The sequence below is a fragment of the Geotrypetes seraphini genome, chromosome 7 (assembly GCF_902459505.1).
Source record: "Geotrypetes seraphini chromosome 7, aGeoSer1.1, whole genome shotgun sequence".
NCBI classification, from domain to species: Eukaryota; Metazoa; Chordata; class Amphibia; order Gymnophiona; family Dermophiidae; genus Geotrypetes; species Geotrypetes seraphini.
In genome coordinates, this window is record NC_047090.1 from 61,912,528 (window position 1) to 61,930,875 (window position 18,348).

At 45.4% G+C, this 18,348-nt stretch overlaps 1 protein-coding gene across 3 annotated transcripts in view; it reads right to left on the minus strand.

The window, feature by feature from the left end:
* Positions 1 to 12,173: 12,173 nt before the first annotated feature.
* SAMM50 (SAMM50 sorting and assembly machinery component) overlaps positions 12,174 to 18,348 on the minus strand; it is a 106,003-nt gene continuing 99,828 nt past the window's right edge. For all 3 annotated transcript variants that reach the window (XM_033951681.1, XM_033951678.1, XM_033951680.1), the window contains one exon: positions 12,174 to 12,284. In XM_033951681.1, the coding sequence (XP_033807572.1) occupies positions 12,239 to 12,284 (46 nt within the window). In that variant the 3' untranslated portion in view covers positions 12,174 to 12,238. The remainder of the gene's footprint in view (positions 12,285 to 18,348) is intronic.

Consider the following 18,348-nt stretch of genomic DNA (forward strand, 5'->3'; position numbering starts at 1 on the left):
CTACCCCCCCACCGCCCATGCATTTGTCCTTCCCAACCCTCTCCCACTACACACAGCATCTGTCCTTCCCAAACCCCTTCAGCCTTTGCAACACCTGTCCTTCCCTGCTTTCCCCCCAACCCTCTCCCAGTAAGTGCAATATCTGTCTACCCCCAGCCCGTGGCATGTATCACATGCTCTTTCCTCTCCTCTCCCCCCCCCCCCCCCCCAGATCCATACCTCGTATACAGGTAAGGCTATTCTCAGGGCACTGGTCTTTGACCTAAGGGCCGCCACGTAAGCGGACTGCTGGGCATGATGGACCACTGGTCTAACCCAGCAGCGGTAATTCTTATGTTCGTCTGGCATGCTTTGCCTTTCCCCTTCTTACAGCATCGGTCCAACGTCGCCGTCTTCCCCATCCCACTGCAAACTGACCAAAGCGCTGCACGTGGCCTCCTTCATGCATTCCTTCCACTGTGCTCTGTCCCCAATGATGCAACATCCTATTTCCTTTTGGGCTCAGACTGTGGCAGAAAGAAACAAACATGGAGGAGTCTGTGGGCAGCTATTTGGTCAGTTTGTCAGCGGAACGGTGGGCCGATGCTGAAAGGGGAAGGCATGCCAACCCAAAGGGCCCCCCCCCCCACAGAGATGTGGAGCCCCAACATCAGCCTTGCTCCCATCCCCTCTGTGTAGCACCGCCGGACCCAACCCCCCCCCCCCCCCCTCCAAATGAGATTTTTTTTGTGGCCTGCTCCGCCAGGACTTCTCTCTGCCATGTCATCAGTGATGTAGTAGAGAGAAGGCCCTGGTGGGCTGCAAGAAGTAGAGCATTCTCTTGTCGGCAGCCTTAACCCCTTGTTCTGTTGGCATCAGGCCTTCCTCCCATGTCTATGAATGTAGGACCTGGAAGAGAGGAAGGCCAGACACCGGCAGAGCAGTGAAGCTCCCGGACAATGATGCCGACCCCGGGAGCACCCCCTTATGACCCTCTCCTATCTTGGTATGCCACTGATTACCATACCATATTGTTTCTTATACCCCGCAAATGTCATAACTGGGAATCTTGCACTAGCACTGCCTTTCCTTTAACTGGCAACAACTCCTCAAGTCTAGCTGAGCCCCTGACATGACACTTGTCTCCTTTTGTCCAGTCCTGACATTCATTTTGCCTTCCTGTGCTCACACTCTGGTGCAGTCATCTTCCTTCCTTGGAACCACCTCACCTTTCACCATTTCCTTTGTACCCTTTTGGCCCTCCTGACAGGGTCTTTACTTACCCGAGGCGGCAGCAGCAGTCCTGACGTACCAACCTTTCCTCCCTCATTGCCCCAAAGCAGCAGTGGTCCTATCATTTCTCTCTCTCCCTTTCCCCCTTTCACACCCTCTACCATCTCTTTCTGACCCTTTTTCACCTCTTTTGCCATCTTTCCCTTTCCTGTCCGCCTCTGTCCTTCCCCAAGACCATCTCTCTCTCCTGCCCCCTTCACTCCCTGAAGTCTATCTCTCCCTATCACTACCATCTCTCCTGGTCCCCCTAGTAGCCCCTCTGTCCTTCTCATCCATCTGTCTCTCTCTCCTCACCTCCTGCCTCTGCAGAGCTCTCGCAGCTCCTCGTCCTCCTCCAGCCAGGCTTCAACGGCCTGCAGCCACCGTGGCCGACATCCACCTCAGGGGATTCTCATGCATGCGCACTCCTACCTGCGGTGCCCTATAGCGCACGGAAAACGGGAGCAAGCAGCTGGGAGTGTGCATGCACGCTTAGGGCTTTATTATATTAGAATCAGTAGCGCACTGTTTTGGGTTTGCACATAGTTCATTAAGCGCACAATTACTATTGTGCTGTAAATCAAAATAAAATGCACTGAAATGCAACATGAAAGTAAATCAAAATGAAGTGAAGATGTTATTTGCAATTCTATCCAAACTCCTCCATGATCTGAAAAAATTATAGGATCAATGACAGCCTTCGTGACCTGTTGAATCAAAGTATTCGACACAAAAAAAAATCTATTCTTGAAAAAGATTTGTGTACTTGAGAACAAAATGAAAATTCCTGATCATTAAAATGTAGTATCCTCCATATATCTTTCAATCCACAAGATTGAACTAAATTATCCAAAACTAATGACTTCATTATTCTACTTGATTTTTTATCAATCAAAGGATCCATAACCGCATTAAAATCCCCAGCCATAATCAATTTAGATGTAGCCAGTGGTAATAGCAACTGCTGAAGAGATAGTGGTAGACCTATTTGGAGGTTTAATAATGCTTTGCTAGCTGAAGATAACTTTATTGAAGCATTACAACAAAAAATGAATATTTTCAACTAAATACCTCAGGAAATCTCTTTTGTGACTTTGTGGGATGCATTTAAAGCTACTACAAGAGGGCATATTATTTCATATTAGTCTTTAAGCCTGTTACATTAACGGGTGCTAGAATAGATGTGTCTGTCTGTCTTTCTTTGTCTCTCTCTCTCTCTCATTGGCCACTGTCTCTCTCTCTCGCCGCTGTCTGTCTTTCTTTCTTTGTGTCTCTGCTTGACCACTGTCTGTGTGTCTTTCTGTCTCTCTCTCCTTGGCCGGTCTGCCTGTCTTTCTATCTTTCCCTCTCTCCTTGGCCGCTGTCTTTCTGTGTGTCTCCCTATGTCGCTCTCTGTGTTTGTCTGTCTCTTTCTCTCTCTCTCCTTGGCTTCTGCCTGCCTGTCTTTCTGTCTCTCCCTCTCTCCTTGGCCGCTGTCTTTCTGTCTCTCTCTCTCCTTGGTCGCTGTCTGTCTGTCTCCTTGGCCGCTGTGTGTCTGTCTGTCTGTCTTTCTGTCTCTTTCTCGTTGGCAGCTGTGTGTCTGTCTTGGCCGCTATCTGTCTCTCTTATCTCCTTGGCCGCTGTCTGTGTGTCTGTCTGTCTTTCTATCTCATTCTCTCCTTGGCTGCTGTCTGTGTATGTTTCTGTCTTTTTCTCTCTCTCTTTCATTGGCCGCTGTTTATGTGCCTTTCTGTCTCTTTCTCTCTCTCCTTGGCCACTGTCTTGTCTGTCTCTTTCCTTCCCTCTCTCCCATTCCATGACTGCGCCCTGCTCCCCTTCCTTTGACCGCCCCCCCAGCCCATCCCACCCCCTCTGCGGCAGCGCCACCAGCCTCCAACAAATCCTCATCCTTGACCCGGAAATTCACCCAGAGGAGAGAGTGGAGGCAGAGGAGAAGGCTGTGCGACCACGGAGCGGCAGTAGTTGTGGCCTTCCCTCCCCTAGCTCCGTAGCCGCCACCACCTCCACTTGATTTCTATAAACTTGTCCAAACCTCTACCACAGCCGGTCTTCTAAACTTTCTCTCTTACTGCCACCAGGGAAGGGGGAGGGAGAGGGGAGCAGGGTTGTTGAGGTGGCCCAGACACACTTTATTCTTCACCTCAGCTGCATTGGAGCGGAAGTGCTGGTTCAAGATACCCGTAACTCTCAGCTAAAGCCTTGGTCCTTAGGCTCCGGGTACATTTGTCGGCTGTGCCTCAGCCCGGGTTGGGGGGGAGAGGGGAACCTGAGGAACGGCGCTGTCTCCAACCCGCCGCTGAGCCGGCAGCCGCCTCGGGAAATTCACGCGCATGCGCACTCCTACTTGCGGTGCCCTACAGCGCACGGAAAACGGGCACACGCGTGAGTGCGCATGCGCGCGTAGGGCTTTATTATATTTGATTCAACACATAAAGAAAAAGCTTAAAATAGAGTTCTTTATTTTGGAAAACAAAATTAAAGATTTAGAATTAAAATTGGCTTTAAAATGGGAACAAAACACATTGCAGGAGTTAAAAAATAAATATAAATATAATGAGATTTCCTCTAGAATAGCTAAAAAAGAGTTGTTTTACTAGCAGGCATTGTATTATGATACTTCGAATAAGGCAGGAAGAATGTTAGCTAATTACCTTAAAGCAAAGAAAAATAAAGTAAAAATTGTAGCAATAAAAGATGAAAAAGGAGAGATTCATTCTCAAATTAATATGTTGGAACAATTTTTAAAATATTATAAAGCATTATATTCTTCCAAGCTTGATTCAAATAAGGAAGCTGAAGGAGTTGAATTTTTAAAATTAATTGAAGGACCTAAAGTTCCTGATCATTTGAAAGAATCTTTAGAAAAACCAATTACACTAAAGGAATTGCAGACTGCATTGAAATCCTTTAGAGTTGGATCCGCTCCAGGTGGTGATGGATTTACTGTTGAGTTTTATAAATCATTTCAAACTGTATTATTACCCCAATTATTACATTTATCTCAAGATCAACTAATTAATGGTTGTGTTACAGGTAGTATGGCAGAATCTTTAACTATTGTTTTGCCCAAGCCAAATAAAGATCCTACTTTGGTCTCAAACTACAGGCCTATTTCATTGATTAATATGGATGGAAAATTGTTGGCAAAGATTCTAGCCTTGAGATTGGCCAAAGCTCTCCCATATATCATTGGAATGCACCAGACAGAGTTTGTTGCTCAAAGGCATTCTTCTACTAACACCAGACTAGCATTTCATATGTTAAATTTATCAAAAACTCTAAAAGATCCAGCCTTCTCTGTGTCACTTGATGCAGATAAAGCCTTTGATCGTGTGGAATGGACTTTTATGTACCAGGCAATGGAATGGTTTGGAATTGGTTCAGGATTTATACAAATGATTCAAGCCTTGTATAGGTCCCCTTCTGCTAAATTGTATATTAATAATAAATTTTCAAAATGTTTTGATCTGAAGAGGGGAGTTAGACAAGGTTATCCGTTATCTCCTTTATTGTTTGATATTGTATTGGAACCCCTTTTATTAGCTATACAAGGGAGATTCAGGGTATTCCTTATTCAGGTCGGGAATATAAAGTTTCTGCATATGCGGACGATATTTTGCTTCATTTGAGGAATCCAGAATCTACCATTCCACATTTATTGGAATTAATAAATAAATTTGGGGAAATATTAGGATATAAAATAAATTGGGATAAATCAGAGATTCTTCCATTAAATATTCATTATCAAAAAGGTTTATTTGATTCATTTTCCTTTATATGGAAGAATAAAGGCATTAAATATTTAGGAATTTGGATTCATAAGAACATAAGAACTGCCATCTCCGGATCAGACCTCCGGATCCGCACACGCGGAGGCCCTGCCAGGTGTACACCTGGCGTAATTTATAGTCCACCATATCCTTATATGCCTCTCTTAAGGAGATATGCATCTAGTTTGCTCTTGAAGCCTAGGACGGTCGATTCCGCAATAATCTCCTCTGGGAGGGCATTCCAGGTGTCAACCACTCTCTGAGTGAAGCAGAACTTCCTGACATTAGTCCTGAACCTGTCCCCCCTTAGCTTCATTACATGTCCTCTAGTCCGTGTCAAATTGGACAATGTAAATAATCTTCTCTGCTCTATTTTGTCGATTCCTTTCAGTATTTTGAAGGTCTCGATCATATCCCCACGCAGTCTCCTTTTCTCAAGGGAGAACAATCCTAGTGTTATAAGTCTGTCCTCGTATTCCAGTTTCTCCATACCCTTCACCAGTTTTGTTGCTCGTCTCTGCACCCTCTCCAGCAGTTTTATATCCTTCTTTAGGTAGGGAGACCAATGTTGGACGCAGTATTCCAAGTGTGGTCTGACCATTGCCCTATAAAGCGGCATTATAACTTTCCCCGATCTACTCGAGATTCCTTTCTTTATCATGCCCAACATTCTATTTGCCTTCTTTGCCGCTGCCGCACATTGCGCCGACGGCTTCAGGGTCCTATCTATCAGTACACCCAGGTCCTTTTCTTGTTCACTCTTCTTGTTCACTTCTTCATAATGCAATAGAAGAAACGATGAAGGTAAATGAAAAATATTTATTGACAAAGGTTACAGAGATGTGTGAACAATGGAACCCTTTGCATTTGTCTTGGTGTGGAAGAGTTCAGTCTGTTAAAATGATGATTTTGCCTGTGGTGTGTTATCAAATGAATATGTTACCAATTTATTTTCAGGGGTCCTTTTATAAGAAATTAAATAGTATTCTAACAAAATTTATTTGGCTTGGAAAATCAGCAAGAATTGCTATGGTATCTTTACAAAAATCAATTGCGGAGAGTGGGGTAAATTTTCCAAACTTTTATAGGTAACATCAAGCCTATATTATGTGTCAAGGTTATGTACTGGATCCTCCCTGAGCTCATGAAAGAATTTCCAGATTGGTTGACGCTAGAATGGCAGCTCATGTTTCCTTTGAGATTAAGTCATGTCCTTAGTATCAAAATGCCTAGAATATATAAAGATCACTGAATATTAGTAGAAACATGGAAAACATTAAGATATGTTAATGACTTAACACCTATTTCAATACTTCAATTGACATATCAGACCATATGGCTAAACTCCAAGATTAAAATTGGCGGATATAAGGTCATCTGGAAAGATTGGATGAAGGCAGGTATAAGTACTTAAGATGATATTATTTATAATGGTAAATTGCTTGATTTTTCACAATTGCAACGCAAATATGATCTTAAAAAATCACAAAATTATAAATGGTTGCAATTGAAGCAAGCCATTCAGGTAGGGTTCCCTGAATGGAAAAATTTTAGTGATAAATACAGTCTGCCTTTCTTATGTTTTCAGGTGGACTTCCTGGGTCACCAGGCTGCTCAGTGGTACAAATTAATATCTGGATTTATGAATAAAAAACCAAGAACTGGTCTTCGGGACATTTGAAGCATTGAGATTAAGCATCAAATTACTGCATCTCAATGGCCACGAATTTGGTCTTGGAGGATGTACAGTGTCAGCATCTAGGAAACAAACTTGGTATTTTTTTTTGTTGTATAGAGCTTTATGGACCCTGGTACGTTTACAAAAATTAGATTGTTCTAAGTCTAATAGATGCTGGCACTGTCATCTTGAAGCTGGTACATTGGATCATTTATTATTTTTTGTCCTCTAATACATAATTTTTGGATTTCTATTTGGAGTCAAGTAAATAATTTACCTGAGAATCTGGTAGCGCTTTCATATGATACGATATTTGGCACATCAGTGAGGAAAAAGAGTCAAATATCTTCTAAAAACAATACATTCTTACTCATAATGACAGGAGTTGCCATTCAACAAATTACGATTAACTGGAAAAATTATGATAGACTAAGTTATAATTCCTGGTGGAATTCATTGTGCCATATTTTTAAAATGGAGAGAATTTAGCTATTCAGCAGGGACGATATAAAAAATTTATTGATGTTTGGGAGCCATTAACAAAATTATTGTAAGGATTGATTATAGTTAATAATTAATTTTTCCCCTTTATTATTGAAGTATAGGGTGGCGGGGGTGTAAATTTTAATTTTTCTGAAACAAAAAATTATTGAGGGGAGTAGGGAGGCATTCTGTTATGTTTCAATATATGTTGATTAGTGTTATTAAAGTATAGATGAATGTATATTTAAATTACTTGTTGAAAGTTTAAAAATGAATAAAGATTTATGGAAAAAAAAACAACAAAATGAAGTGAAGAGAATCAGACAAAACAAAGTAGAAACAAAACAAGTAGGGAAAGCATGGGGAGCATGTGAGTGTTTGTGTGTATTCACACAACCATCTGTGTTATGTTTGGGCAGAATGGATGGACCATTCAGGTCTTTATCTGCCATCTCTTACTATGTATGAGTCCTAAGCATGTGTATGAGTGTGGGGCTCATAATCAAAACTTAAACACATCTAAAACTGCTCAAGTCGGCACTTGGATTACCTAAAAGACAGGTTGTCCAAGTGCCAATAATCAAACCAACTTTCTGGACATGCTATGGGACTTTTTATTCCTCAGTGTCGCTGTGCGGGTGTATCTGGAGGAGCGGTTAGGGCAGTATGTGGGCGGGATGGGGGCCAGCCTAGACTTAGTCATCCTGCAGTGATAATCAAATGTTTTACCAGACATCCTGGACGAAACTTAAATGTGAGTTAGACGATGTAGAAACAGGTTTAAGTGCCAGAAAGGCATCCAAAGTGACCAGATAACCACAGCAGAGACAAAGTAAAGACCCACACATACTCTTCCAGTGTTCACTAAACCCCTCACACCCCCACACAGCTCAGAATAAAAAAGTACATACCTGTCTCCAGAACATCAGCACTTAGGGCGAGCATCTAAAAATGGTCATTTTTGGGAAAATAAAGATGTTTCTGCTTTGAAAATGGTCGTCTTTTCTGGATTTTTGGACATTTTTCATAAAACGTCTAAATTCAGACAGACATTCTATCAAAAATGCCCTTCTATGGGCTAGATTCACTAAGCAAACCGATCGTGTACTGATCGGTTTGCGATCCCTTTGTGACCCGATTCACTAACCTCTCCTTCGATCTGATTCCGAGCCGTGCATGCAAATGAGGGGAAATGGCATGCAAAGTAGGAAGAACGTGATTCACTAACATTTTTCTGCCACACAGACTGGCTAGCCGATCCAAAAACAAGTGACTGGTGAGGACCAGTCGCTTGTGAAAAACCCTGCTCTTAGCCCTGATCTCCTGCTGTCTACCCCGATTCTCCTGCCCTTCCCTGCAGTGCAAGCCTGTGGTTTAACCTGCCCTTTAAAACCACAGGCTGGCAATGCGCTTTTGCAGAATATATAAAAAAGGAATTCTTTATTATATATTCAGCAAAAACCTGCCCCCCCTCCCCCCGCGATGAAGCCCCCATCGCTTCCTGTGGCAGGAGGGATGTTAGCTCCCTCCTGCCGTCCAAAGGATGCCCCGTCTCCAGTCCCCCTCCCCCCCCATACCTTTAATGGAGCAGGAAGGGTGCTCAATCCTTCCTGCTCCAATGCCTCCCCACCCACCCACCCACCCAAAAACTAAATGGCAGGAGGGATGCCAACTCCCTCCTGCCACCCAAGCGATGCCCCATCTCCAGTCCCCCCGTACATTTAATGGAGCAGAAAGGGTGCTCAATCCTTCCTGCTCCAATAACTCCCTACCCACCCAACCACCCAAAAATAAAAGGCAGGAGGGATGCCAACTCCCTCCTGCCAGCCCCGGATGCCCCCTCCCCATACCTTTAACAGAGCAGAAAGGGTGCTCAATCCCTCCTGTTCCAATGCCTCTCCCAATGAGTCTGAGGCCTTAGGCCTCACCCCGGTGCATCATGTGATGCACAGGGGCGGGGCCTAAGGCCCTGATTGGCTCTGGTGCCTTGGGCTCTCCCTTGGGAGGGGCCTGATGCACTTCAACTAATCAGGGACTTCCTTAGTGAGTACCTAAGAAATAATAGTACTCACTAAGGAAGTCCCTGATTGGCTGAGGCTCCTCTGGTCCCTCCTAAGGGAGGAGCCCAAGGCGCCTGAGGCAATTACATTACATTACATTACATTAGTGATTTCTATTCCGCTTGTGCCTTGCGGTTCTAAGCGGATTACAAGTTAGAAGACTGGACATTTCCAGTAGCATTGCAGTACATGTAATCAAGAATGCGTCAAGTTACAATTGTTATTCTGGACTTTTCCAGGAGAAATTGATAGCAGATAGTAGATAGTGATAGGTTGTTTAGACGAATAGAGATAATATTGTCCAGATTCTGTTGTTTACATGATGCATTGGGGTGGGTCCTAAGGCCTCAGCCTTGTCACAGAAGGCATTGGAGCAGGAGGGATTGAGCAACCCTCCTGTTCTGTTAGAGGTACGGGGAGGGGGGGTAGGTAGGAGACCGGGAATATGGAGGGGGCATCTGGGGGTGGCAGAAGGGAGTTGGCATCCCTCCTGCCATTTGTTTTTGAGCGGGTAGGGAGGCATTGGCGCAGGAAGGATTGAGAACCCTTCCTGCTCCATTAAAGGTACGGGTGGGACCAGAGACGGGGTGTCCTTTGGGTGGCAGGAGGGAGTTGGCCTCCCTCCTGCCATTTGGGGGTTTTTTTTGGGTGAGGGAAGCCTGGAGTGGGAACGATGGCAGGAGGGAGTGGGAACACTCCTGCCATAATTTTAAGCGGCGGGGCAAATTTTTTGGGGGGTTCGGGGAGTGGGGACAGGGCACTTGCTGGGAGAGGGGGGGGGGGTTAATTTTTTTTAAAAATCGGGCTCATATTTTGCGTGTGTAAAACACACAAAATATTTGCCCGATTACAAAAAAAATTTTAAAAGCCGGCAGAAGTCCTGACAGCAATGACAGGAGGCTGCTTCTCTTGTCACTACTGTCAGGGCTCTCCCCCGACTCAATCCAATCTGTGCAGTCAGTTGAGGGCGTGCCTCCGATTAACTCCATTTGCATGATGGTTGGTGAATCGATCGGCCTGCCTCCAATCGCACACGGATCGGGAGGTTAGTGAATCTAGGCCTATGTGTCTAAATGGGGGAGGAAATGTTTGTTTGAAAGGTGCAATTCCTTAATTGCAGTATCACAGTTCATCAGTGTATGTATACTTTAGTCAATGGATCTGCTTTTCCAAAGAATGCATTAAGCATTTTTTGTTTGTTTGTTTTAGGGGGGGATACTTTCTCTCCTGCTTCCCTTGTACAGTACTAGACTTTCCCTCAGATCATCTCCTCCCTTTCTGTGTCTATAGCAGCCTTCTAGTGCTCTGCCCACCACAGCTTTTGCAATGGTAGGTTCCTACCCACATTCTCTGGGACTAGACATTCACCCAATCTTAGTAATCTTCCCATCTCTACAGACAGGAATAAATGGGAAATAAAATTCCACTTTGAAAATTCTTGGAGTAATCGGGTTGCTGAGGCAGGAGGGAGTGGGCATCCCTCGTCTCTCTGGGTGCATTGCTGTCGCGGGATCAGCAGCTCAGCTCATGGTTTTTTTTTAATGGGGCAGATATTGTGTGTGTGTAACACGCCCATGAAAAATAAGGGTATGGTAAATGTTATAAATATATTAATTTCAGGGATCACTAAAAGTCATCGCTTTTTTTTTTTTTGTGCATCAATCACTCGGCTAGTTTGCATGGCGTTTTAATATTATAGAGCTTATTTGCATGGCCGGATCGGAGAATGAGCGATCGTGCAGAAAACCACACAGAGGCCGTTTTGTGCATCGGGTTGGCAAATCTAATCGTCGCTAAGCCAGTCAAAATCAGTTTAGCAACAATCATTAGATGATTGCTGACTTTAGTGTATCTGGGCCTGAGGTAGCAGGGAAACCGCCAACAATAGTAATGAGATATGATAAAATAAAATCCCTCAAAGCTGATACAGTGTTTGTGTCACTGAACACTTTGAAGAGCTAGAAGGAGGGTCCGTGTCAGACTGTGGGCTGAGCACCAGCTAAGAGACTAATATAAATTCTGGATATTTAAAATTTTTATTTCATTAAAAAAAAAAAACATACTATACAAGGTCTGACAATTAAGTTCATGAAATTGCCACTGTGTGCTAATGTTGGCAGCACTGTACAAACAGCTCAGTAAGGTTTCATAACCTTGGTATATCAGTGTCTCACAGCAAGGAAAAGACAGCAAGTTATGTCGACATGTGGTGGTGTCTTGCTGAGTTTTCAGGATTTCCCCAATGAATATGCATGAGATCTATTTGCATGCACTGCTTTCAATGCATATTCATTGGGGAAATCCTGAAAACCTGATTAGATTCCAGCCCTCGAGGACCGGAGTTGCCCATGTGTGGTCTAGAATGTCTCACCTATTGCACTGGAAAATCCATTTGCAAGTTGGTGTAACAGATACAAACTTATTTACTAGTTAGGTGGATTTACTAGTTAGGTGGCCTACACAAAATTACTCTCCAAATGAATTTGAAGACACATGGCTGTAGAAGTCTAGGAAGCATAGGAATGTGTTGTTGGGGGAAGGGGGAGGAGGAGAATTCCCCTGCAGCTGTAGATTGTTTATGGTTTGTTCAAAAGATTAATGGTTTAAAAATTTCAGTAAAGTTAACTTATATTTTTACTATGTAATCCAATAAAGATGCATTTGTAATAGTTTATATAATATAGAAGAGAACATGATGGCAGAAAAGGGCCATTTGGTCAGCTCATTTTCTATACCTATATAGATATTAGACTTTACATATTCTTTAAGCATTTACTCATTGTTAACTATCCTTCATTTATCTCTGTGTGTTTGACCCCTTCTCTCACCTCTACCAAAAAGCTGTTCTACATATCTGCCAACCTTGCACTGATGAAATGCTTTAAATGATTCCTGCATCTACCCTTCAGATCATGAAAATAAAACATTTGGTACAGTTTTCAATCGAGTTTTATTTTCTCAGGTACATTCATGTTCCACAGGACCAAACTGAAAGATTATAAGAACCTTATTCCAGCTCCAAACTGTACACCATCACATATCCTAAAGAAAAAAAAAGAATTATTATACCTGTTAAGCTTAATTACACTGTTGTACTGTGTATATTATAATGGTTATTTCTTGCAAGATGTAAATTAAAATAGAAACAATTTCTGGTAAGTTGTTGTTCAAATGGCCTCACAAACCATCAATTAAAGATTACAGTTATTTACACCCTAGGAGAAAAAGCACAGTTACTTACCGTAACAGGTGTTATCCAGGGACAGCAGGCAGATATTCTTTACGCATGGGTGACCTCCAAGCTAACAAAGAGGGAGGAGGGATGGTTGGCCATTAGGAAAATAAATTCTGAAGTACAGATTGGCCGAAGTGCCCATCCCGTCTGGAGAAAGTATCCAGACAGTAGTGAGTAGTGAATGTGTGAACTGAGGACCAGGTGGCAGCTTTGCAGATTTCCTCAATGGGTGTGGAACGGAGGAAAGCAACAGAAGCGGCCATAGCTCTCACCCTGTGGGCAGTGACAGCACCGTCCAGTGACAGACCGGCCCGAGCATAACAGAACGCGATGCAGGCCGCAAGCCAGTTGGATAGCGTCCGTTTAGAGACCGGGCGACCTAGACGATTAGGGTCGAAGGTCAGGAAGAGCTGAGGGGACAAGCGGTGAGCCCTTGTACGATCAAGATAGTAGGCCAGGGCACGCTTGCAATCAAGACTGTGTAATGCCTGTTCCCCAGGATGTGAATGAGGTTTCGGGAAAAAGACAGGCAACACAATGGACTGGTTGAGGTGAAAAGCCGAGACTACCTTGGGAAGGAATTTTGGATGGGTACGCAGAACCACCTTGTCATGGTGAAAAACAGTGAACGGTGGATCGGCGACCAGTGCATGCATCTCACTAACCCTCCTGGCAGAGGTGATGGCAATGAGGAAAAGCACCTTCCATGTTAGAAGTTTGAGCGAGGTTGTGGCAAGCGGCTCAAAAGGAGGTTTCATGAGGGCTGATAAAACCACATTCAGGTCCCAGACGACCGGAGGAGGCTTTAGAGGTGGTTTGACATTGAAGAGGCCTCTCATGAATCGGGAAACCAGTGGATGAGCCGTGAGAGGTTTTCCGAGGATAGGCTCATGAAACGCAGTGATGGCACTGAGGTGGACTCTGATTGAGGTGGACTTGAGGCCCGCATTGGACAGAGAGAGCAAATAGTCCAGTACAGTTTCCACCGCTAAAGAGGTGGGATCGTGATGATGACGGAGGCACCAAGAGGAGAACCTGGTCCACTTCTGATGGTAACATTGGAGGGTGGTCGGTTTCCTGGAGGCGTCCAAAATGAGACAGACAGGCTGAGATAGATTTCCTGGAGAGGTCAGCCCGAGAGAAACCAAGCTGTCAGGTGGAGCGAAGACAGATTGGGATGCAGCAGAGACTGACGCTGTTGCGTAAGTAGAGTAGGAAACACAGGGAGAGGAATGGGCTCCCTGACGCTGAGCTGAAGCAGGAGAGAAAACCAGTGTTGGCGAGGCCACCGAGGAGCGATGAGAATCATGGTGGCCCTGTCCCTGCGGAGTTTGGATAACGTCCGCAACATCAGAGGAAGTGGAGGAAAGGCATAGAGGAACCGATCTCTCCAGTCGAGCAGGAATGCATCTGGGGTCAGACGATGAGGAGAGAAGAGTCTGGAACAGAACTGGGGTAGCTGATGGTTGTGAGGCGCTGCAAAGAGGTCCACCTGCGGAGTGCCCCAGCGAGCAAAAATGGAGTGGAGCGTTGAAGGGTCCAGAGTCCACTCGTGAGGTTGAAGGATGCGGCTGAGATTGTCGGCCAGGGAGTTTTGTTCGCCCTGGATATAGACAGCCTTGAGGAAGAGATTGCGGGCCGTGGCCCAGGTCCAAATGCGGAGAGCCTCCTGACAAAGGAGGCGAGACACGGTGCCGCCTTGCTTGTTTATGTAGTACATGGCGACTTGTCTGTGCACAGGAGAAGAACCTGAGGGCAGAGAAGGTGCTGGAAGGCCTTGAGAGCGTAGAACATGGCTCTGAGTTCTAGGAAATTGATGTGATGTAGACGCTCCTGCGGGGTCCAAAGACCCTGGGTGCGTAGATCTCCCAGGTGAGCTCCCCATGCATAAGGGGAGGCATCCGTGGTGATGATCATGGAATGAGGGGGCAGATGAAAGAGAAGGCCCCTGGAAAGATTTGAGGAGTTCAACCACCATTGTAGAGATCGCTGAAGAGACGATGTCACAGAGATGGGATGAGAAAGAAGATTCGAGGTCTGTGACCACTGGTTGGCCAGAGTCCATTGAGGTGTCCTGAGGTGGAGTCGCGCTAGGGGAAGCACATGTACCGTCGAGGCCATGTGGCCCAGGAGGACCATCATCTGTCTGGCAGGAATGGAGTGATGAAGGAGCACCTGACGACAAAGGTGGAGCAGAGTCCGTTGACGGTCGGAGGGGAGAAACGCCTTCATTAGTGTGGTGTCGAGAACTGCTCCAATGAATTGAAGGCGCTGTGTGGGGAGCAGATGCGACTTGGGGTAGTTGATCTCGAACCCCAGGAGATGGAGGAGAGAGATGGTATGATGAGTGGCTTGTAGCACAAGTGGAGACGTAGGTGCTTTCACTAACCAATCGTCCAAGTAGGGAAACACCTGGAGGTTGTGAGACCTGAGGAAGGCCGCCACCACAATGAGGCATTTGGTGAACACTCTGGGTGATGAAGCGAGGCCAAAAGGCAGCACTTTGTACTGATAGTGGCGGTGGTGCACCTGGAATCGCAGGTAGCGACGTGAAGCCGGATTGATTGGGATGTGAGTGTAGGCCTCTTTGAGGTCCAGGGAACATAGCCAGTCGTGTTGAGAGAGAAGAGGGTAAAGCGTGGCAAGGGAGAGCATTCTGAATTTCTCCTTGATTAGACACTTGTTGAGATCCCTGAGATCAAGAATGGGACGGAGGTCTCCTGTCTTCTTGGGAACCAGGAAGTAGCGGGAGTAGAATCCCCGACCTCTTTGTTCCGGAGGCACTTCTTCGATGGCATTGAGAAGAAGGAGGGATTGGACCTCCCTCAGGAGGAGGGGGGTTTGGGTTGAATGAGAAGCAGACTCTACGGGAGGATTGTCTGGTGGAAGAGTCTGGAAGTTGAGAGAGTAGCCGTGGCGGATGATGTTGAGGACCCACTGGTCCGATGTGATGACCTCCCAACGGCTGAGGAAGATGTGGAGCCTGCCTCCGATTGGTTGAGGAAGAGGCAATGAAGGCGGGAGACTGGCTATGCCCTGGAGAGAAGAGTCAAAAGGGCTGAGATGGCTTGGCAGGAGGAAGAGGCTTGGCAGGTTGATTGGACTGGGCACGAGCCTGGGTGTGCTGGTGCGGACGGGGCCGCCTAGGTTGTTGTGAAGGTGGATTGAGCGGCCTAGCAGAGAACCTGCGCTGATATGAGGACTGTGGTCTGTAAGGACGAGCAGGTGGAGCCTTTTTCTTAGGTTTTATGAGAGTGTCCCATCTGGTCTCATGGGCTGAGAGTTTCTGTGTGGTTGTATCCAGGGACTCCCCAAATAATTCATCCCCAAGACAGGGAGCGTTGGCTAGTCGGTCTTGATGATTGATGTCCAAATCAGAGACCCTTAGCCAGGCCAGGCGGCGCATAGCCACAGCAATGGCAGATGCACGGGAGGTGAGCTCAAAGGAATCATATATAGAGCGCACCATAAATTTTCTCAGTTGGAGCAGGCTGGAGATTTGCTGCTGGAACAGTGGGACCTTGTGTTCCGGAAGGTACTTCTGCATGGCGGAGAGTTGGAGGACCAGATGTTTCAAGTAGAATGAAAAATGAAATGAATAGTTGTTTGCCCTGTTGGCAAGCATTGCATTCTGATAAAGTCGCTTGCCAAATTTGTCCATTGTTTTGCCCTCTCTGCCAGGAGGGGTGGAGGCATAAACACTAGAGCCCTGAGTCTTTTTTAAGGTGGACTCCACCAGGAGGGATTCATGGGGCAGCTGGGGTTTATCAAATCCAGGGATTGGTATGACCCTGTAAAGGCTATCCAGTTTACGGGGGGCCCCAGGGACAGTAAGTGGATTCTCCCAGTTTTTATAAAAAGTTTCCCGTAAGATGTCATGTACGGGCAACTTGAGGAACTCTTTGGGAGGTTGATCAAAATCTAATGCCTCCAGAAAAGCTTGTGATTTCTTAGAGTCAGACTCTAGAGGGAGAGACAGAGCCGCCGACAACTCTCTGAGGAATTTTGAAAAAGAAGATTGCTCCGGCTTAGATGTGGTATCGGGGGCCGAAGGCTCCTCGTCCGACGACGATGCGTCCTCCTCGGTACCGGGAGGGGATTCTTCCCATAGGTCTGGGTCTCTGACATCAGTGTGTGCGTGCCGAGATATCGGGGTGGAAGGCTCGGTATGGTGAGTCTTTTTTTTTTTTTTTTTTTGAAACTGAAAAGAAAAAAGCACCCGAAGGTGAATAAAATGAAAAATATACGCGAGCGGGAAGGCAAAAAGAGAATTTCAACGACCGTTGAAAAACACACGTCTTCTTCGCTCCGCGGAAACGAAGAAACTGGGGACCACGCACTCCTCCGTCGGGCGGGAAGGCACTCACGCACGCGCGGTGCGGCCAACTAGAACCTTCTAGTTAAAAAGGTCCGTACCGAGGGCTCCGTCGGCGACGTCACCCATGCGTAAAGAATATGCTGCCTGCTTGTCCTGGGATAATAAGCCTTCTCCCAATCTGATCCTGACTGGATTCTCATTGTCGAGAAGGAGCATTTTCCGAATTTTGTTAAAGAAACCCTTTCACAGCCATGTCCACCATTTTGAATCCAAGTATATCAACATGCTCTGTGTGGACCACTGCGAGAAACAAGTGTTATCATTCTAATGCATCACCATCATCTGAAGTATGGCATCAGATGAAGAGATACTAAACTTAAAAGTGTTCCAAGCAAATGTACAAATTTATTTATTATTTATATTTAGTATTTATAAACTGCTTATAGCAGTTTATATTCAGGTACTCAAGTATTTCTCACTATCGTTCATGGTGGGCTCACAAGCTGATTAATGTACCTGGGGCAATGTAGTGTTGTGTGACTTGCCCAGGATCACAAGGAGTAGTGTGAGGCTTGAACCTTCAACCTCAGAGATAAATGATGTGTAACAGAGCTCCCGATAAATTGCAAATTTTGAGATGGTTGAAGTTGGGATTGGGGAAAACTGATTTTGAATCCCAACTGCTGAAAAAAGAGAATTGTGACCTGAGTCACTGCCAGAACCCATTACGAGGTAGGATCATTGATGAGCCAATCGTTCAGACAGGGAAAACCTGGAGACCCTGCGTCTGTAATTGCTGCTACTACAACCAGGCACTTGATTAATACTCTGGAAGAGGTTGCAAGGCCAAAAGGCAGGACTCTGTATTGATAATGGCGCTATGCTATGTGAAATCTGAGTCATTTCCAGAAGGTTGGATGCACTGGAATATGGGAAGAAACTACTTTTCAGATCTAGAGAGCATAGCCAGTTGTTGCAATCTAAGAGGGAACATATGAAACTTTCCCCCCCCCCACTGGAAATTTGTTCAGGCCCCTGAGGTCTAAAATTGGCTGTAGACCTCCCTTCCCTTTTTGGGATGAGGAACTACCGGAAGAAACACCCCAGTTCCTCTACAGAGATTAAACTTTTCTTTGCGGAGAAGAAGAGATCCAATCTACCAAAGAAGAAGAGACATCTTGAAAACAGACTCTCTTGGAGGATGATCTGGAGACATAGTGATTAAGTGAAGAGAAAGTCGTTCTCATCCCCAATTTTTTTTTTAAAGATGTTATGGCCTCCTCCTCCCCTACAACCACTCCCAAACCTCTGGGCTTTTGGCATCAAAAAGAAGATGGAGTAAAAGTTGTGTGGTGAATGTTCATTAAGAAACAGGTGTAGGTGGATGTCTTCTAGAAGGTACTGTATAAACATTGATGGAACAGTGGAAGACATATTGCAAGAAAAAAACCTGGTCGATCCTGCTTAGAGGATAAAACAGTGATTCCCTTACACTACCATCATAAGTTCCTGCTAGAAGAGTTAATACAGCTTGATTATGACTCACTGGGAGT